Source organism: Herpailurus yagouaroundi, unplaced genomic scaffold (assembly GCF_014898765.1).
Source record: "Herpailurus yagouaroundi ecotype Mexico unplaced genomic scaffold, PumYag 29, whole genome shotgun sequence".
NCBI classification, from domain to species: domain Eukaryota; kingdom Metazoa; phylum Chordata; class Mammalia; order Carnivora; family Felidae; genus Herpailurus; species Herpailurus yagouaroundi.
Window position 1 is genome coordinate 101,744,224 of NW_024412377.1, and position 22,594 is coordinate 101,766,817.

The 22,594-nt window shown below is 42.5% G+C and overlaps 1 protein-coding gene and 1 pseudogene across 4 annotated transcripts in view; one reads left to right on the plus strand and one right to left on the minus strand.

Moving 5' to 3' along the window:
- The window catches only part of ARHGEF28 (Rho guanine nucleotide exchange factor 28), a 317,945-nt gene that overhangs the window by 143,888 nt on the left and 151,463 nt on the right, over positions 1 to 22,594 (minus strand). For all 4 annotated transcript variants that reach the window (XM_040450927.1, XM_040450934.1, XM_040450917.1 and 1 more), the window contains exons 5-7: positions 20,262 to 20,445; positions 17,305 to 17,485; positions 12,493 to 12,565 (exon numbers count right to left, since the gene is read on the minus strand). In XM_040450927.1, the coding sequence (XP_040306861.1) occupies positions 12,493 to 12,565; positions 17,305 to 17,485; positions 20,262 to 20,445 (438 nt within the window). The remainder of the gene's footprint in view (positions 1 to 12,492; positions 12,566 to 17,304; positions 17,486 to 20,261; positions 20,446 to 22,594) is intronic.
- Positions 8,046 to 8,632, plus strand: LOC121014555 (protein SREK1IP1-like; annotated as a pseudogene).

A 22,594-nucleotide genomic window follows, 5' to 3' on the forward strand; every position in this document is an offset into this window, starting at 1 on the left:
TAAAAAAAAAAAAAAGACAACAAAGGAAACAAAAACTAGATGACTAGATATAATTGCGTAGCCCAGGAACTCTCCGTGTGGAGCTAGGTTTTTAGATGAAGCTTCTTAAAAATCACCTCTCCACCGAGCAGAGTATCTGACAGCCCAACTACCACACTCAGGTAGTTTTTATGTGGACCAAGAGGCAAACAAGCCCCGGACCTCCTGCAGGAAATCCTGAGGGAAAAAAAAAAAAACCCCACCATTAAATAAACAAATGTCCTGGCTTCAGAAGGAAGGCGGCTCACAGAGCGAAGGCTCTTCAAAATAGCCCGGATTCTAAGGACATGACGAGTACCTACCTGAGGAAATCCCACGTCTAGTTCCTCAAATACCACACATTTTATGTTTCAAAAGAGCCTAATTCATTCCAGATGAGCTGTGGCCTTTCCTCAGGCATCCTTAAAAGCCCACAGTGCTAGCAAAACCCTTGCGCTCCCACCACAGATGATGCCAGGCTGAGCACGGACAGGCCACAGGCACACTGAGCGCCCTCTTTCTGAATAAAGGCTTTCCTGGAAATATGAGTGGTCGGGATGTTCTGGGCTAAACAGGAAGGCTTATTTACGGGGTATTTTTCTCTGGGTGCTGACTGGTTCTCTTCCCACTCAGTTGCCCATAAACAAGAGTCACTGTTGTTGGCATGTAACCACCAAAAGCAGGCTGGGGCCTGGGGAAAATAAGTGTTGGACACTCTTACCAAGGGCAGATGGCTAAGAATCTTTACCACCAATTGTATTAACATACAGCAGCGTGGGCCCCCGGCCTCCCCTGAACCCTCCCTCAGCTGCCCTGCCACCATGGCCGGCCCCAACGCTGATTCTGAGGAAACCCCCCCTGATTTAACTAGCTATTTGCCACTCCACTTAGCCATTCCTATTAATTGAAGTCACCTGAGGCTCCAGACCTCCGGGAGTATTTACGCAAGCTCTTCTTACTGCCAGGCACCAGAGCTAGGAGTTTCATTCATGTTTTTGCTTAGACAAAGTAGACTGCACTTCCTAAAAAATTACAATAGGTCAAGGACAGAGCACAGCAGTCAACTCTCTCACTGTCATGATGGGGTTTTTTTTTTTAATTTGCTAACATAAACCTTGGGTTTACTAACAAGTGAGGAGATATTTATGTCCCCCAATAGTTTACTGTCCTTGCATTCATAATCCTTACAAGACCTATAATGAAAAATGCTAAGATAACAGCTTCAATTTCACGTGGTCATGTCAACTGACCTGAGCAGGGATGAGGGACACTCGGACACCCAGCCTGAGCAGCTTCTGTTCTCTGGATCCCTACCTACCTTTAAATGCAGAGCCCACACGGGGCCTCCAGGTGGCAGCAGAGTAGCGTCTGCGGAACATGGTCAGAGCTAGGAACGCCAAAAGGAGCCAATTTCACCCTTTAAAAGCCCGCTGCTCAAGTGCCGAAATTCAAAACACTAACATAAAGCTTTCTGTCCTGTTACACAGATGCATAAATTGATGCGAAGCACCTGTAGAAAGTATTAGGGATTTTGTTTTGAAACACACATACCCAAACCCTAAAATTTGGCTAGGTGGGGGAAAATAGCACCATGTTAAAGAAGGGGAGGAGTCCGAGAACCAAAGTTTCAACAGACCCTCGTGCATAGACTCCAAGAGAATCACACACGTTTTTGTTTTGGCACTGGAAAATATTCCTTTAAAGCCATTTCAGACCATATGCTCTTAAATTAGCATTCCGCATTTCTAAACAATTGTGTACCTACAGCAGTGATTAAAAGGGGCAGCACACATTTTATTCAAGATTGTGCTAATGAAGAAGGCCCTAGCGCCTTGTAAAACCCAGCCTGCAATAACAAAAGATGTGCCACCCTGATCGTATGTTCAGATTCCAGCTTCCTGCCACTCTCCAAATTCCAGGCTTTGCACACCGTCAGCCTACAGTTTTCTGTATAATCTGTTGCATTTTTCTTCTGTTTCAGACACAATCTAATCTCATTAATGCAAACACCACAAACTATATCAAAAGGGGCACGTCTTTTTAAAATTTGTACTTCGTCACTTTAAAAATAACTTTCAGAGTTATAAAACCTTTATCCAAACACCATTACAAATATTTGTGACAGTGTATAGATTCAGGATAATAATGTATCATTAATTAATCTAGGACTATACACAACTTCATCCTAGAGCTTTTCAAGAAGTTGGCACTCATTCTACTGGAGTTTAATCATATTGTTCCAGGAGAGTCTCTGCTAAATTACCAGGATCCTTTTACACGTACTCCCCTGTACCATCAATTGCACAGGGCAATCAAACCAGTTATTGCTATAGCAACCTCCAGCAGATAATGATATCAGTAACTTCGAACTATGCTGTTTTAAAGGCCTATTCATCTTGCCTTCCCGGCCCACCCAGAAGGATTATCCCCTCTAAACCTGATTTACCAAACTTAATAAACATATTTTCTTACTTCCAAACTATAATGGAAGAAATAATCTCTGATAGTCATGTTCACCAGCGACACTATGCAGGCAAACACGGTTTTCACAAAACAGGGCTAAGGAGCTCTAAGATTACTAGCAGTGTTTTGTTAAGAAAGAGATGAGCCTAATAGATCTCGACTCTGTGTTAAGTCTTACTGTCCCCTTTTGAAAAATGGGAGCCCAGAGGCTACATTCAAGCAAAGCAAAAGCTTACACTGAAAATACAAGAGGATCAGTATTCTTTAAATACCCTTTGCTGCACCTCCTCCCAAGGAGGCCAAAAAAAAAAAAAAAAAAAAAATCCTGATCAGAGCCACCCAGCCAACTACTGCTGTTCATCCCTGGTTCAGGTTCAGCTGTCCACAACCAAATCATGGGTTAGATTTGCAAGGCATCATCAAAAGTACAACTGGAAAATACAGGTCATGCTCTCAGCTTGCAATGCCTCCTCCACAAAGGTCCAAAGGAATTCAGAGTGGTTCAGAGTCTTTGAATGGATCCTTTTCTCCCAACAGGATGAGTTCTAGGGAGGCTGGGTCCAAATTGATTTGGGCCCAACATTTGAATCCCCAATGCCAAGCAGAGTGCCTAGCATATTAAAGGCACTGTATAAATGCTTCTCTCCTCCACCGAAATCTGGTGGCCCGAAAGAGCTAATGAGATGTAGTGGATCATGAGGCAAACTGTAGGTCAGGACTGGGAAGGGAAAGTGGTTCACTTGTTTGAAATACAAATTCAAACACTTTCAAAACCATCACTGTTGATTGCAACTTCTAACCTGCCAGACTGATCAGACGGATGAATGCTTTTCCCTCGGCTTCCTCCCACCCCTCCAGCTAAGTCCAAAAGTCACCCTTTCACTTCCAGTCACGCACTGCTGTTTCCCTTATATAACAACATCACTTCCATGTATCACTTCAATGTTTTACCCTAGTGTGCATGTCTGATTCGCAAATCCCAGAGAACTAAAATGGTGAAATGAACAAATCTGAGAAGCCTTCCTTAAGAAGCCTTAATTTGGAGACCATTTAACACTGTGACCTCTTGTTTCACCATCCCAATTATTCCATTTTTTACTAAAAGTGGGAATACTAAGAAAAACTATCTTTTGGACTTCCCAATATAAATATGGACTGGGAGAGAGGATAAGGCACTTATCTACAGAAATACCAGCATGAGCCCCATTCTTCTAGGAGCCTTAACAGTCCATTCAAGTCCACAACATTAGCTGGATCACTGGCTGAGACACGCGATCAGCTGGGGAGAGGACATCAAGGTGAGAGAAGAGATTCTTGCCCTAAAGCAATTCCAAATGTAGGGTTGTTTTACAATATAATTTTCATATGCGTGCTCTGCGTCCTTTCAAAAAGACTTTAAGACCTCTTTTTCAAAATGTTTTCAAATTACTTAAGACACTTTTTTGGACCACCAAAGTGATTTAAACATTTTGTAAGCATCAAAAGAAATAATAAAACCATTGTTAATGTTTTAGTATACACTTCTTCCCCTACAGAAGTACCTTTCAACAGCTTTAAGGTAAAATATCATACTAATCACCCATTTAAAGCATATAATTGTTTCTGACATATTCGGAGGTGTGCAATCATCACAATTTGTGAACATTTTCATTGCGCCCAGTAAGAAGCCCTATACCCATTAGCACTCAATGCCCATTTCTCCCTAACTGCCTGCCTTCCTAGCACAGCCAAAGGCAACCACTAATCTTCATTCTTTCTTAATGGATTTGTCTGTTCTGGATATTTCCTTTTTTTTTTTTTTTTTTAATTTTTTTTTCAACGTTTATTTATTTTTTGGGACAGAGAGAGACAGAGCATGAATGGGGGAGGGGCAGAGAGAGAGGGAGACACAGAATCGGAAACAGGCTCCAGGCTCTGAGCCATCAGCCCAGAGCCCGACGCGGGGCTCGAACTCACGGACCGCGAGATCGTGACCTGGCTGAAGTCGGACGCTTAACCGACTGCGCCACCCAGGCGCCCGATATTTCCTATTTTTAAGGTTCGTTCATGTTGTCATGTACCAGTAGCCCATCCCTTTTTATTGCCAAACGCCATTCAATCATGTGGATGGACCACATTTTGTATATTCGCTCCTAAACTGGTATTCGGGTTTGTTCCCACTTTGTGGCAGTTACAAATAAGGCTGCTATGAACACCTGCACATACCTTTTATTATGGAGATGTACGTTTTCATTCTGCTTGAGGATGTATCTAGGAGTGTAATTGCTGGGTCATGTGGTAACTATGCTTAATATGTCTTTACGATATAGTTTGGGGTGGGTTTTGTGGTTTTTTTGTTTTCTTTTTTTAGGTCTCCAGTGTGCATCGTCCACTGTCCATAAAATTTCAAAGAATGAAGAACTTGGTCATGGGTATTTAAAAAAAAAAAAAAAAAAAAAGATACCCTCAGCCCCAAATTTTAGTTACAAACATCTAGTAAGCAGAAGCTCTTCAATCATTCCATCTCCAACTGAGGTCAGGAAATAATTTTTCTGATTTACTCAACTGCTTGAATAAAATGAGGCAAGTCATATTTGAAAGGTATAAATGACATTCAGTTTTGTCTTGTGAATTACTCTTGTGTCCCTCTGGCTTCCCACTTAGATTCTAGCTCAACTTGGGAAAGAAACTCTTAAGCTGTGGGGTTTCAACTTAAGCTTATTCCAATTGTATCAGACTCCTAATACAAGTAAGCTCAGTTCATGCAAGTCCTTGCCGCTAGCCTGCCAATCTAACCCAGATGGAGCCAGTGTCCGTGGCACATCTCAACAGAAGTTATTACATCTAGGTGAGTTCTGAAGAATCGGAGATTCTTTCCAGCTCACACTGCTACTCTTTAATTCTGTAATCATTTGGAGAGGCAAGGAGAAGAATTTTTCCTTACGTGTGAGAAGAAACTAGAATAATAATAATAACACACAAAAGGAACATCCTATCAGGTTGATATCCCATTTTTATCCCTGGTCCTCTAATGATGAAACCCATTCTCTTCTGTGGGGAGGAGAAAGAAGATGGGCAAGGCCAGTCTCTAAAGAAAGTACAGAAAAAGCTGAGCTATTCTTTAAGATGAAATGAACAACTTCAAATCACTTCCTCGGGCTGCAAAGTTCATCCTCTGGGTATGATTTGTAACGGTCTTCAAAAAGCCTAAATACTTGACTTCAGGTGAAAAACCCTGATCAAGTCCTTGGAGGGATACTCCACACTAGGGTTAAGGTAACAGCTCTGTGTCCAACTGAGTAACCAATCCCCACAGAACAGCCTCCTTAACTGCGGCCCTGAAACCCCTACACCTCAGTTCCCAGCCATCCTGGCTTAAAGGACCTGCGTCTTGACAAACCTTGGAACTGTATTCAACATTTCTAAAAAGACATTCGGTTACAGTATTTAAAATGAAGACTCTTGGGGCGCCTGGGTGGCTCAGTCGGTTAAGCGGCCGACTTCGGCTCAGGTCACGATCCCGCGGTCCGTGGGTTCGAGCCCCGCAATCAGGCTCGGTGCTGACCGCTCAGAGCCTGGAGCCTGTTTCAGATTCTTTGTCTCCCTCTCTCTCTGCCCCTCCCCCGTTCATGCTCTGTCTCTCTGTCTCAAAAATGAATAAACGTTAAAAAAAAATTTTTTTAATAAAATAAAGTAAAATAAATAAAATAAAATAAAATAAAATAAATAAAATAAAATAAAATAAAATAAAATAAAATAAAATAAAATAAAATAAAATAAAATAAAATAAAGACTCTTGGAAGGGAAACCGTGCACACATAAAAGCCCCCTTGATTGCCCAGTAACTCACCGCAAGTATTCCAATAAGGAGGATCCCCCACCCAGCTCCCTCTTCACCTTTCACTCACCCAGAGCACAGGGGGAAGGGCTGCAACCTCATCTAAGGAACTCTCAGATGAAAGAGCTGCTTACCTCGTTACTCTGACAGGAAGAGCTGTGTCTTGATATCCCAACACGTGCATGACTGCCACTAACGCCACCCTAGCCCAGCTTATAACTTGCACTTGTAACAAGCTAGCATTGCTATGCGCTGGCAGTGGCTAAGCATCTGTGGTCAGACACTGGTCCAGGGACTCAACCTGTATTTTCTCATTTAAGCCGTATGATGAAGTATTACATGATACCCCCAGCTGCACCATGTGGCGCAAAAGAAAACACAGCTCAATAACCTGCAGAATGTTCAGAAGCCAGATCATGGTGGGGCTGAGTTTTCAGCAGAGTCTGCCTGTAGTTGGTGTGTGTCATCAAGATGTGCCTGTGGGTCATAAATCCTTGGAAGGACTTTATGAGACAGGTCAGCCATGTGGAAGAGAGCTGATTTCAAGGCAATGCTTCCAATTCTACACGTTTCCATTACACAAACGCTGGAGAGAACTCTCCATCGGCAGCCCAAGGATGAAATAGGTAAGTGTTCCATTATATAAGGGTAGTGGCTATTGGATGGTGGGACAGGTAAGAGAATTTACGTGCCACACTTCTGACTGCCTGAGCAAGTATCACGTCAGACAAGTTATGTGACCCCTCTGTGCTGCTACTTTCTCATGTATACAACTGGGCAAATATACTCCTGACTCCTAGCAATGTCCCTCTCAGTGATCACTGGAAGGCACAAATTGTGGTCAGCGCACAGCCGCGTCCCCAGCACCTAGAACAGGGTCTGGCACTCAACAAATATTGGCATGCAAATACAAGTAAACTGCTTGAGATCGGGTTTTTTCTTCTCTCTGCCTTTTTAGCTACTGCTATGTCACCAGCGCTTAGAACACTGCCTGCCATAAAGTGAACACTCAAATGTTTACAGAATGAATAAGTAGATGAGCCTGCAGGGCTCACATCTGCCTGCCTAGACAGTGCCTTGTGTTTGGATCCATAGCCTCTCCCGCCTTTGTCGCGGGGTCATGAAGAGGAAACCTCTCCGCCCTGCTGTGAACTGCTGTTTCAGCCTGCAGGAAAAGATTCTGCCTTCTGTCCTGTGTGATGAGAACTCAAGCTCCAGTCCCGACTCCCACTTCCTTGTTAATGAAAACGTGGCACATAATTAATGGAGAGAAGCCAACAGAGTAAGGGACTATTTAACACAGAAGTCAAGACAGTTAGCAAATCACATAGGGTTTTGTTTTTAAACTACAGAATATAAAAGAAAATGGAGTCATATAGTGGTCAGTGATATTACAATGGTTCTGTTTGCTGTCTATGCCCCACAGACGCTAAACAGCATCAACCTGCCAAACAACATCAGAAAGTACAGCGTGGGGGGCGGGGGGGGGTGGCAAGGCATAGGTGTTCTCAATATTCAAGATGCCAAGGTGAGTTTTAAAAACACCTCCCTTACCCAGCTCCCAGTGGGAGCATTACCGTACTAATGGATGGAGAGGATCCATGTGACTGATAGTGAAAGGGAAGGAACTACAGTCCAGAAAGGGCAGGAACGGTAGAAATGAGGAAGGGCAACATCCCTCAAGTTCCTTCCACAGACCATCTCCATGAGATGGTGTAAGCACCATTAAAAGGGGATTCTTGGCCGGTCGGAGGAAGAGGCCGCCCTCGCCGTTTGTGGTCCTCGCGGCAGGCGGGAGGCGAGCGTACTCTCGAAAGCCTACGGCTCCTGCGACCCCTCTTACCAGCGCAATGGCAGTCCCAGGTTGCAACAAGGACAGTGTCCGGGCAGGCTGTAAAAAATGTGGCTATCCTGGTCATCTGACATTTGAATGCCGCAATTTTCTCCGAGTAGACCCCAAAAGGGACATAGTTTTGGATGTGAGCAGCACAAGTAGTGAAGAGAGTGATGAAGAGAATGAAGAACTGAATAAATTGCAGGCATTACAAGAAAAAAGAGTAAATGAAGGAGAGGAGAAGAAAAAAGAAAAAAGCAAAGAGAAAATCAAGTTGAAAAAAAAAAGAAAAAGGTCTTATTCATCCAGTTCCACTGAAGAGGACACTTCAAAACAAAAGAAACAAAAATATCAGAAGAAAAGAAAAAAGAAAAAAAGAACAAGTCAAAAAGGGGGAAACACCACAAAAAGGAAAAAAAGAAGAGAAAAAAGGAAAAGCATTCTTCCACCCCTAATCCTTCTGAGATCTGCAAAAAGTAACTGAATCTTCAGCCTAAGCCATTAAACTTTAAAATTTGGTTTTTGAAATTATTTGACCTTCCTTGGAATTTGCTATATAATCATGCTTTGCAATAAATCACAGCCTTTTCCATATAGACATTTTTTTCGTATATGGGACCATTGTCTTCTGGCAATAGATTTTTAATGTGCTGACTATAAAGTATTGAATCAGTCTTATTACTTGATAGCCACACCCCAAATATAGATATTTATACATACAAAACACATCATTTTTGGTATTCATGACTGTGTCTGACTAGTGTTGTTACTTTATAAGTTGATTGTAAATGGCTTTACTCCAGTCAACACAGGTAATCTACCTAGCAGTTAATGAGTATTGCTCAATCAAGTGTCCACCTTCCAGTGATAAAATGAGGTAGGGGATAATGCTTTGCTCTTGACTCTGAAAAACTTAATAGCTTTATTTCCTATGGTAATGTATAAAGATAGTGAAGTTTTTCACTGTCATTTTTAAATCTTGAAACTTTTTTGGATGTCATAGGAAATGAAGCTGCTTCACTGGTCTTAACTAGGACATTTTAAGCGAATGGTGTTGGCAAGAAGACAATGAAAATACTTATAAGGAAGTTTTACTGTTACATGAAATGCAGAGTGTCTAGTACCTGCCTCCTCTGTTATTGTAACAATTAAAATTCTCTTCCTCTTTTAAAAAGACAAGCGTAGTCCAGCCTCTCAGAGTCTAGCAGAGATGATGCTGTGTTGGGTAGAATATTTAGGATAGACTCCTGGGTTGTTTTACAAATGTGCCATATTGGCATCTCTTAAAGTGATACCTCAAACACAGAACTTTTTAATTAGGAGGATGACCGCTAAATCATTATTAGAACTGATTTTTATTGTATTCTGTATATAAATTTTATGAAGCTTGTTTCTATGAGTAATGTGGAAATTTTTTATAAATGTGAACATATATAAAAAAAAAAAGGGGGGGGATTCTTGGCATGAACCACTTGGAGAGCTATCGAATAAGGTCACCCGGGGGTCTTGACTGCAACAAGTTAACTAGAAGCTGAAAAACATTTAATGTACTCTCAATCTCCAGAACGAATGAAGGTCTCTTACAGTGCATTTTTTAACCTATTTGGTCCAAGAATCCTGATTTATCAAAGCATCTCCCAACATGGGTGTTTTGTACAACGCTCCTTGGGAAATCCTAGCATAGGAGATCAAACAAGGACGAAGGCGGCAAGGGACAAAACAGTGTCAGTTGGTAGATTAATAAATACTAATCATTAGCATATTCATCTCAGCATATTAAAAATGAGAAGGTTTTTTATTTAGTTCATTTCGAATAACATCCCATCCTGCTGGGAGTACAATTACAATCATGAAACTATGGAAACATAATTGGCTCAAAGACAATGATGACACCATTTATTACACTAACAGAGACTGCAAAGCTGATCTCCGGCATAACATTGCCATCTTTTAATCAATGGCAGCTACAGATACAAGCGTGGAGCCTCCCACTCCACCCACTGTCCCAAGAGGAACAGAAAAACATAACCTCTTAAGAATCTCCTAGTAGACCACAAAGGGAAGGTTTGCTTTTGGGGCTTAAAGAAGAAGGAAAAGAAGCATATTTTTACATTCACAATGTTTCCTTCTTCCGGTTGAGTGGTCTACAGGTTCAAGAATGGACAAAAACTAATGGAATATTTCCACTTTCGTTGCATACTGCTCTCTGCTGGAGCGTGCAGTTTCTAATATGTCCTCCAAGCACATACAAATCAAAGCACTGCCTAGAAGGTCTATACACAACACACACGAATTTTTTGGAGTTGGAGCGCTTGAGTTTCTGTCCAAATTATTTTGCTTATTGGTGGCAGGACTTCAGGTACCTTACCTTGGCTGCTCCTAGACCCATTAAACTCAACCCATATACAAAGGAGTAACTTTTTGCTTTGTCATGAAGCTGTTTCCTGTAATGTCTAACCCAGTTAGGAACACAGACCTTCCTGTAAGGTCTAACCCAGTTAGGGACTGGAGGAATCAACTTCCTCCCTCACTGCTGACACCCACCTGACATCCTACACCCTTAAGGCAGTATCTGTCCCCACCTCTCCACTATCATCACACTGCTGTGGTGCAGACCCTCCTCTGTATTACTTACAGCAGCGATCACCCCTGCCTCCAACCCCTCCAACCCATTCTTCACATTCTCACAGAGTGACCTTTTGAAAATAATAATCTCATTTGCTTGAAACAGCTCTCACAGCTGTCAGGGTGGAGGTTCCAGTTCCTTGCCTTGTGTATAAGCCATATTGCTATGCCTCCCTCTCAAGCCTGTGTCACTGGCACCACACACACACACACACACACACACACACACACACACGAAATTGACAGAACTACAAAATGATCACCATTTCCCTCAATTCATCCTGTGGTTCAAAACTCTGTATTACAAATCTTTCCATTGCCTCAAATTCCCTTCCCTCCATTTGATGACAGTTCCAGGGTCACCTCCTCCAGGAAGCTTTCCCTGATAACTGTCAGAAGCCACAGAGTTTGCATATGACTCCTGTTTCACTTATCATAATGTGCTGAGGCAACATGTTTTTCTGCCCTAATTCCAACTGTCAGCCCCTTAAGGGCAAGAATTCAAACACTTATTCAGATTCACTTTGTTCTAAATTAGTTTAAAGGTAGATTAGAAAGAGAAGAAAAACACACAAGTAAAAACCACAAGGAAAAGGCAAGGGTGAAAGCTTAGTAAATAAGGGTGATATAAAAATTAATTTAGCAGTACCATACATATTTGTAGGTAAGAACCTTAGCTCCAAGTTTTTATTGTTTTTTTCAACCAGCTTCAAGGAAAAAACAAAAAACAAAACAAAACAAAAAAAACCTGTTAAGTTACAGTTAGAGCAGTGAAAGCCAGCCAAATGCTCAGGAGAAGCCGGCTTTCCTGACATGAAACGAGAACGAGGTTTTCCTACAGGTCTTCAGGAGGAAGCATAAAGTTACCCACGGCCTCCTTAGGCAGGACAAGCCTCAGCTTCCTCAGTGCCACCAGCACATCATCTACAGGTTACATAAGTGAGGGCAACTCCACACGGGCCCAAGCAGGTCCAGCTTGAGCAGGAAGCTGGTCAGCTTAACCCAAGAGCGTGTGCAATATGGCTGGGCACACAGACTTCCAACAACTTGCTACAAAACTTCCTCATCCAAGACTCCTTTTTAACAAACATGGGGGCAAAGAGTTTAAGAGTTTAACACCTGACAAATAACCTGCCATGCAACGAGTCTAAGTGGCAGTTACAAGCAGAATCAAAAATATTAACCAGACGGCACCTGCACAGCTCAGACGGTTAAGTGTCCGATTTTGGCTCAGGTCATGATCCTGTGGTTCATGGATTCAAGCCCCGTATCGGGCTCTGTGCTGACAGCTCGGAGCCTGGAACCTGCTTTGGATTCTGTGTCTTCTTCTCTGTCTATTCCTCCCCCTGCTCGTGCTCTCTCTCTCTCTCAAAATAAACTTAAGAAAAAAATTATTTATTAAAAAAATATGTATTAACCAGCTGTCAATGATGGTGACTTAGAGGCAAGAGTCTTGGTTTTCAGGCCTATCACACTACTGTCCCTTTACATAACAGATATTTTGTAATGCCCCCCCACCATCCTGAAATTAAATAGATAATGTAATCATGCCCCCAAACATATATAACCCTATCCCCACACCTAATTTCAAAAAAATAAAAAATATTCTTAAATAGAAAGCCAAAGGAAAGAATCGGTTTCTACTACGCTTCACTACCTACTGTCACCACCAGTTTAACTTGTTACGTCTGAGTACTCTCTGGGTTCCTCAGGGAGGGGCAAGGAGCTTCCATACCTTCTTCAGTTTCTGCAGCACTGGAAGGCACGTCTCGTCTTTCCTCTGGCCTGGCTTCTTGATCTTCAAGAGCCTAAGAGAGAAGAAAAAAATCAGTGAAAACCAGTGGAGGTTTCAGATATGTGACCAGGAGATGGAAATCTCAACCATGGGTCTTGAACAGAGACAGACACGGCCTGGGGAGGTCTGGAAAGACAGGGTGTGCAAAGCCACTGGGAGTACACAGAGGCAGCACCCCAAGACGACGATGAGAGACGGGGGGGGAACCCAGAGGCATGGGGTGCAAGTGCCCCTGCCACCAATCCTCTATTGTTTGCTTCCCCACGTCACAAGAGGAAGGTCCTCAGGAAAAGAATCCATGAACCAAAAAGGGACAAAAGAACAGAAAACGGTGAAACCGTAAAGAAGAGCCACTGTTTACGCAGGTGCCCATCCTGAACAACCTCTGCCCATGCCGTACGACACAAAGAGAGGGAGGGCCCAGGATGACCACTGGTCTTGGGCTGCAAGCCACCATATGCTGGTGCAGGCTGCCCAGGCTGAGACCAAGCTGGTGGCCTTAGAGAGTAGCTGCCGCCCTGGAGCCCTCCGCATTTCCTTTTCAAATGGATACCCCACGGCCAGTAAAATGAAAAGAGCCACAGAATGACATGCTGACCTGCCAAACGGTAAAACAGCCTAACACTGCAGCCCATGGAAATATACATACTTAGCCAAACCACAAAGGGGGCAGGGAACAAGCATTGAGTCACCTACCCTCTATAGCTGTTAACTCCTGCCAGCCTTATCCCCAAGATGCAGTATTCTCTCTTCTAGGGTCCACCATGGAATTAAAGGGTGGACCAGACCAGGTACGTATTGGGAGGTGCTAAGGAGATGAAATCGAGAGGGACTAGGGTCTTAGGAGATCCTGCCATGCAGGCTCAAGGCCAAACACAACCACCAGCCCATGTGATTATCCGGGTTAGCCCTAACACTGAAATCCTAGTCTTTCAGTGAGGGCAATGGGCAAGCCTGTGTGAAAAGGGCATCAGACAATGCTGGTTTGTGATTACAAAACAAAACCTGAAGTAAGCAAATACTCTTTTTTTTTTTTTTTTGTAAATGGCAGGTATTAAAACAGTTTTTATTCTTCTGAGCAAATTTCGACGCAATCTTGGAATTTCCTAGCTGAAATTATTATTAATGTTAGCCAAGTTCAAGAACTAAATTCTCAGTGTCTGGTTAATAGCAAAAACTCTGTCATGAGGAGAAAATGAAATCATGATTGGAAAATATAGCGAAGATGTTTGCCTATTATCTAATTTCCTAGTATCTTTACTATTTGGATATTTAGCACCAACTTGGCATTTTTTTTAAATTGTTTTTTTTTTTAATGTTTTATTTATTTTTGACAGAGAGAGAGACAGAGCATGAGCAGGGGAGGCTCAGAGAGAGAGGGAGACACAGAATCCGAAGCAGGCTCCAGGCTCTGAGCCATCAGCACAGAGCCCGATGCGGGGCTCGAACTCACAGACTGCAAGATCACGACCTGAGCCGAAGTCGGACGCTCAACCGACTGAGCCACCCAGGCGCCCCAAACTTGGCATTTTTTAACACTTAATGATTATTGCCAATTATCAGTACACTAGTGTCAGCTATACTACAGGGTGCTAAGATGAATCCTTTATAACTCTTAACAAGTAGGGTGTCTAAATGGGATCGCTTCCTGCATAGCTCTAGTCTATGGTAAAGCAGCCTCAGGCTTCTGCAGCAAGGTTTTACGGTTGTTGTTCTAGAAGGGCTGCAGGTAACTAAGCACTGACCAAATCCCAAGACTGAAGATGCCTCTTTGACAAGACAAAGGCTATGTATGATTCAGTTCCTTGAGAATAAATTAGTACCTGAAAGTCATTTCTACGGCTTTTATGTAAAAAAAAAAAAAAAAAAAAAAAAAATAGACTTTCCCACATCTCAGATTTAACAGAACATGAATACTTTACTACTATACGTGTATTTTATATTTGTTCCCCCAAATGATAAAGCTTTAGCAGGGACAACCTGTAACAGTCATCACCTGTTTTCATTTAAAATAGAATCGAACCAGAAAGAGGTACCCCTGAAGACTGTGAATTCAAGAATACCATGGAAACATTTTGTAGCACGGGTGAGGATGAACTACTTGGATGTCTGTTAGGGTTCTGGACCCAATTCCAGGCTGGGGCGGGGAAGGGTGGGGGGAGCTTCCTTACGAAGGAGCAATTCTCTGACACCATCCAAGACTGGCCTCCTCCACTTCAGATGCCACTTGTAAGTCCAAGCTGTAATTTGTGCTTCTGACCAAAGGACTATAAATCAGAGATTCCCACAACCTCCCCACCTTGGATGTGATTAATTTGCTAGAGGGGCTCCCAGACCTCAGAGCAACAGTGTACCTACCAGATTGCCGGCTTATTACAAAAGCATGTAACTCAGGGACGTGGAGTAAGGTACAGACAAAGGGCAAAGAGCCTCCGTGTTCTCATGGAGCATACCACTCCCATCACCACCCCAGGTGACCAACCTACAAGCTGCCCGGAACCCTGGCCTTTTGAGTTCTCAAGGATGCTTCATTACATAGGCATGATTCATTAAATCATTGGCCACGGGCAAATTCCATCTCCTGCCGACAGCCCCCACCCAGGTCAGAGGGTGGAATGAAAGAAAGTTCCAACCCCCTAATCACAGTCCCCAACACTAGCTACCTTCCGAGAGTCGCCTCATTAACATAGCAAAAGACACCTACATCATTGTCAACTCTTCAAAACCCCAAAGGTTGTGGTCGTAGGAGCTATGATCCAATGGATGCATAATGGACCCAAATGGATCCAACGCATGGACTATGACTTCCTTTCTTATAAATCAGTAACCTCATGAATCTCTGCTCTCTTCCTTTCCTGTTCCTCTGCTCACCACCCAGCCACACAACTTCTGTTCTTCCATTGAGCCCTTCCCATGAAATGAAAATCTCCAAGAAACTGGAAAGCAATCTCCATTTGGTCTCTGCTACTCTGAGTCCACTACCACCAATTACTGAACACCGGTATCTACTCATCTTACATCTTCCAGGCCCTCGGTATTATCTCAAATGTGTCATGAGAAATCATGAATCCAGCCTCAGAAGTTGGTGGCTTTTTATAATGAAACAAATGGTCATGATTTTGGCTATACGCAGGGTAGGCTCTATTGCTTTTAAGAGTTTTGTCACCAGATGCTGCGCGGTGACCAGAACACCCCATCTAAGGACACGCGTGCTCCTGAGCTGTGTCCCTGCACGGGTGCAGGGAGCTGAGCACATCGAGAGCAATGCTGCTCTTCAAGGCCATGGCTTGGCCTGGTCAGAATATCTACCCCTGGGGGCTTGGGTGAGAAGCCACAGGAATGGCTGATGGCTTTACAGTCTTAAAATGACAAGCATCCTTAAGCAAATGAGTCAACACTGTATGCCAGAAAATGATACATTTCCTAAAACCCAACAAAGGGATGTAGTTCACAATGAGGAGCATGTTTCATATTATTTCTTTAATTTTTTTAAATGTTTACTTTTGAGAGAGAGAGAAAAAGAGAACATGAGTGGGGGAGGGGGGAGAGAGAGGGAGACACAGAATCCAAAGCAAGCTCCAGGCTCTGAGCTGTCAGCACAGAGCCTATCATGGGGCTCAATCCCATGAACCATGAGATCATGACCTGAGCTGAAATCAGATGCTTGACCAACTGAGCCACCCAGATGCTCTTCATTTTACTTCTTTAGATAAAACCCTATATGGACTAAGCCAACCATCATCTTTGATAACAATGTTTTGTGTTTTGGGGGGGGGGTTCTTTTGTTTTTACTAAAACTGCAGTTTAATTATATGAAGCAAACACTTGGGAACACAGGACATCAGGGGATCTGGTGAGTGAATCCGTTATACCCCGGAGCACTGTCAACTAGATGGACTCAAGCCTTTTACTCAAAGTAACATTTTGCTTCACGATAATTAAAAGATGTAAATATTCTTTATATTGCTCCAGATTCTACAAAAAAAAAATAAAAAATAATAAAGATGAAACATTTTAAACTCTGAGCTGAGCACGCTATGATGTCACTGAAAGCTGGTGTTTGAGCCAGCCTTTGAAAAGGAACGGATTTCAAACGACCATTCCCATTCAAGAAGAATCTACGTGCTGGGATAATGCTTAACTACATCTAAGTCTTAAGAAAGCCCAGAAGTCGGTATTCTTCATGTATAACAGCCCTAAATGCAATAGCTTTAAATAAGAATTAAGTAAAATCAGGGACACCTAGGTGGTTCAGTCAGTTAATGAGCCAACTCTTAATTTCAGCTCAGACCATGATCTCATGGGTCGTGGGATTAAGCCCCACATCAGGCTCTGCACTAACAGTGTGGATGGAACCTGCTTGGAATTCTCTGTCTCTCCCTCTCTCTCTGCCCCTCATCCCACTCGTGCTTTCTCTCTCAAAATAAATAAATAAACATTAAAAAAAAAAAGAATTCAGCAAAATCAATAAATGAATACCAAATATCCAGTATTAGATAATTAAAATCCAACACTGGGGACGCTGACTCCTGGAAAATAAATCCTTACACAAGTTACTATGTTCTACCTCCAAAATATTATGCAATAATCTTCATTCTACCGATGTAACACAGTCTCCAATTTCATGTCCAAAGCTTTGCTATAAAAAAATGAAGTGCTACCCTCCAAAACACTGTTCCAAAAAGAATAAGCCTGCTGTCTGTACTCTCAAGGAGTATCAGTTATTACATACCAGAATGAAGGGACACACACCTGGAGGAGAAAGGCTCTGTCCCAAAAGTATTTCCTGAAGAGTTTAATATCTCCCTCCAACAAATGCTCAGCCGTGTGGTTCAGAGTCAAGGTCAGCGTTTCTGAGGAGTGAATATACTGCAGGAAGGCATCTTCACTGAGCTGCACCCGGGAAAAGTCGGGGAAACGTCTGCCCTGGAAACTGAAATGTCACATATCAAAACCCACTGGCAATTTCAGAGATATCAACTCCAAGATCCCAGTACCCTCACTGCACCCAGTATTAGAAATCCAACTGGCAAATGATCCATGCAAGCCACCCACTGACAACAAGTACATAAGATCATGTAAACAGATCCTTTAATAAAGCTACATTTTCTACCTAGAGAAGATGTCAGTTGAAAAGCTATTCACGTATACTACATACTTTAAAGATATTTATGTAACTAATGAAACTGCAGACTTTGAAACACAGTATTGTACCTCAATATTCTATTCTCTCCTTAACTCAAAAAGATGCCTCTTGCTTTAACGGGGTCATGTGTAATAGAACAAATTAGCTGGCAGCCAACAGCTTATTAGATGATTACAGTGGAAAATAGATATGATCTCCAGGGAGCACAGTGAGGTTCGGATGGTACAAACAAGTGGGATATTCATAACACACAGGTCCACTGTTATAAATCATTTTATCAGGCAAATTAAAAAAGCATAAATTCGATCTTGTTCTATTCTTGAAAACACCCATAAACAAAGAAACAATATTCCCAAGCTGACTTCTTGAATATAAACTAATTTTCTGTTTTGTTTTGGCCAAGAACAACTGCACATTCATTAGCTACATGCAGGCTGTATGGTTAGTATCATAATATTCGGGACAGCTCACAAGGTCACGTAATTGCAACAGTAAAGGAGCCTTCGGAGGAAAATGCTAGTGCTTCCCGATAGGAGCTCACCTCAGCAGGTTGTCACATCCCCACCGATTCCTCACTTCACAGAATTAGTTCTATGCCTCTTTCCTCCTCTTACATGACCTCATTTTGTTAATGAATATTTGCTTCACAAAAAGAGAATATACTTCCAATCAAATAAATATTAACTCCATCATATGGAGCAACAAAAAGAGATCCACTAAGAGCACTTACATTCTAAGATGTGGGGTATCTCCCCAAATTCTTGGCATGAATTACTAGTATCAACTCCAGAATCTTTTAGAAAACAACTCCCCACGCTAACGTAATATCTTCTGGTCCTGGAGACAGGTGAAAGGTACCAAGCTACCCAAGATGAAGTCAGCCTCCTGGGCTTTGATCTAAATCTGAACCCCCCACAGTGACCAAGTCAAAGAAAGTAGTCCTGCTTTGGCCTTTTTAGCCAAGCAAGTGGGGTCATATTAGACCCAAGAAAAGACCTTTTGGATTGGCTTTTTTTTCCCTCGGTTGGCAGTCACGTGACTCAAGTAGGACAAAAATAAACAAAAAGCTCTGACTTCTATGCCAATATCCATTTATGCAGCATAAAATTATATATTAATCACATTGAGTTTCATAAGCCAAACAAGAAAAACCAGTCCATTAAGATACACCAGGTAATAATACTCTGAATATATTTATATTTATTTGTAATTTTCAATGCACTTTCCCATTTTTTAACACCTGGTTAAGTCAAGGAAACCGCTATATACGAATCTCCCTTTCTTCAGAATAACGACCAATCTGAACCACTGTAAGTAAAAAACAACACATCCCTCCTTCATTGACAATGTTGATGTCATCAACAGAGCAAACTTTACAGCCCCTTTACATTGTTTCTTTTACATTACTTCACTAAATCCTAATAACTACACAGTATCTTAGGGTTTATCTGTCATTGATTCAACAAAAATTTAGGGTGCCTGGCTGGCTCGGTTGATTTAATAATTTATATTCTTTCAGTGAGCATTATATACTGAAAATGTATCAGAAATACTACAATGGGTAAACAAAGAGTTTCAGCCCGTAAGTGATACAGGATGGAGACCTAGGCAACAAATGATGACTACCTATAAAATTCTAAATAATATTGTCAATAATCTTGGGGCGCCTGGGTGGCTCAGTTGGTTAAGTGTCCGACTTTGGCTCATCATGATCTCACAGTTCGTGAGTTCGAGCCCTGCATTGGGCTCTGTGCTGACAGTTCAGAGCCTGGAGCCCGCTTTGGATTCTGTGTTTCCCTCTCTCTGCGCTCTTCCCCCCCCATTCATGCTCGGTCTCTCTCTCCTTCAAAAATAAATAAAAAACATTAAAAAATTTTTTTTAATATTGTTAATAATTTTAACCACCATATTATAAATTAATCATGATCACAAAAGGCCCTAATGTAGATGGTGTCTCTCAAGAAGTGCTATTTATTTTTAGTTGTTTTTTTTTTTGTTTTTTTTGTTTTTTTTTTTTTTTAATTTTTTTTTCAACGTTTATTTATTTTTGGGACAGAGAGAGACAGAGCATGAATGGGGGAGGGGCAGAGAGAGAGAGGGAGACACAGAATCGGAAACAGGCTCCAGGCTCTGAGCCATCAGCCCAGAGCCCGACGCGGGGCTCGAACTCCCGGACCGCGAGATCGTGACCTGGCTGAAGTCGGACGCTTAACCGACTGTGCCACCCAGGCGCCCCAGTTGTTTTTTTTTTAAAGAAGTCCTATTTAAGCTGAAACCTGAAAGATAAGTAGGGTTTAGGCTAGTGTTTTGCCAACTTTTCTCTTTATTATAGCTCCCTCTGAGCCTTTCAAGACTTTTTCCCCTAACTCCCCGCATGAAATGTTGATAATAAATACATCTGTCTATCTGCTCACATACTCTGTACTTTATACATGAGAACTAATGGTAAAACATAAACCAACATTAGCTTGTGATTTGGTTTATTTCTATTTTTCCACAATACTTGGAACACTTTATAGAAATAGGTTAAGAGAGAATCAATCTAACAAGTAGCCAAACTCACTTTGTGATGTCTTCAACCAGCTCGGAGTATCCGGCACGTAAAGCTAAGTCTAATGGGGTGGCACCTTCTTCATTGGGTAAAGCCAAAGCCTGGACTCCCCCAGGGAGACACAAGAGGAAACGAGACAGCTTAGGCAGGCCCCATCTCATAGCCAGGTGTAGAAGAGACTCTCTGCATAAAGACACTGAAAAGGAAAACACAGGCTATTAGTTCCTCTATTCACAAACTTTGTCTTATATGTTTCATCCAAGATAACCATGTCTTTAGACATAATACAGAATGTTAGAAATGGAAGGAAGCATCAAAAGCATCTAATCCAAACACCTCATTTCATATATGTGGACACGTCAAGTGATTTGTCCAAAGTTAGACAGCCAGTAGGTGCTGGAGACAGTCTGGCCCAGGGCTGGCTCATCGGTAGCCCAGGGCTGCTCCTACCCACTACAGTGCACACTCACGTCCCTTTTCCCAAGTGCAGTAAACTCGTCCAGGAAAACAAGTGCTAGGTGCACACGGCCCTTCAGAAACACTCCAAGGTGCCCTTTAAGGAGATACTGCTATTTCAGTAGGGCAGACTCTCAGAGGCCCCAACTGTAAAGGAGCCCCCGTTCCCACTCTTCACCCTCAGAGGTGCTCCGCCCCTGATGAGAAGGTGGATCAGCAATGGGTTTCCTGTGTCCAGAATACTTGAGACCATGGTCTTTCCCAAACTTCATAGAGGTGCTTTCACCCATCTGTTAGATAATTTCAGGGCTGGCAAAGCCACTTTGGCGCTCTGCTTAAAAGAGTCAGCCTGTGCCTTTTCACACACCCCCTGACAGAAGGCTCCTGATTGATCTGTGTCTCTGAGTTTTCACCGTGGTGTTTGCTACTTTACATTATGGTTGTCTCCTGTGTGTATCAGTGTACAGACTGAGGAATTTTGTTTTTTAATCTCAACACCCAGCGTAGTATGTGACAAACTGAAGTCATCCAGTATTTGGGAGTTGAACAGCAACTGTTAGAATCTCCGTGATTTGTCTATGTTAAAAGTGCCTGATTTGTACAGAATTTGTACACCGATGTTTCTACTGCAATACCCACTGCTTGGAACACAGATGGCTCATGATAAAGATTACACTGGACACACAGAGAAAAGTGAATATGCTTACGTTAAAAAAAAAGTAGGCCCATGAACTCCGTAGGCATCAAGACCCCCCTTGAAACAAACCTAGTCTTCACAAACTAAACCTGAAAATCCTAACACTCGGTATCTGTTGGAATAAGCATGCAGTAAGAATTTGAATCATACATACCCCTTAAGTTGAGTCATGTTACTGGCTGAAGTTCTAATAGGAAAGAGGAACAGAGCACACTGCATCGTACTGAAGAGAAAGGCCAGCAGGGGAGGGACCTATGTCTTCTACCCCAGTGTAGTGTCAACCACATGTATATGCTCTAGAAATAGCTGCCTGTTGAATGAACGAATATATGACCAACGGGGCCCTTTCCCTGTTGAGTACCCATAAAAGTTACCCATAAAAGTTAGCTTTTCATAGATGACTGCAGGTGCTATTTGGAGCACCTGCCGTCCTTAGTTCCGCCTCTGACACCTCGACTAAAATCTGTGAACAAAAACTACATACTCTCATGGAGTCTTGACACTGAGGACAAAGACTACCTACTTCTCCACACAGTTCACAGTCTCCGTGAACATGACTTTACTTTTCCATTGTCTTCCTTAACATAATCCCACGAGTAACCAACCCCAGGAGACTCTTCCCTGGGCAAACGATGGTATATTCATCATCCCTTCAAGACCCATCAACTGTTCTGCAAAAAGCATCAAGAAGCTTAAACCCTGACACCAAGCTTTATGATATCATGATCCTTATCGAGTCCTAATCCAACTCTCTTCCCTGCCTACCGCCACTCCTCTGCCTTAGAAGACCATCGTTAAGCCCAACTTCAAGTTCTCATGACATTCCAACCCTGCCCTCCCCCCCTTGAAGAGCCCGGTAAGGCCGTGTAAAGGTGTTGTTCTGTCTTTCCAGGGTAGGGAGTTAACTCAGCTTTCTCTTCCCCAGCAGGCTGTGCTGATGCTACTTGGAGAGCTAGCATCCAACAACATCTGAATTTCAAACAATTAGAAGGAAATACTCCACTACAAAAAAAGCAGAAGAAAACTGCTTTGCTTTTATCTTGAGTGGGATTTTCCTTAACGTTATTCTGAGAGCAAGAAAGAGTGCTCACAAGTAGGGGAGGGGCAGAGAGAAGGAGAGACAGAATCCCAAGCAGGCTCTGTACCATCCATGTAGAACCCGATGCAGGGCTTGAATCTCATGAACTGTGAG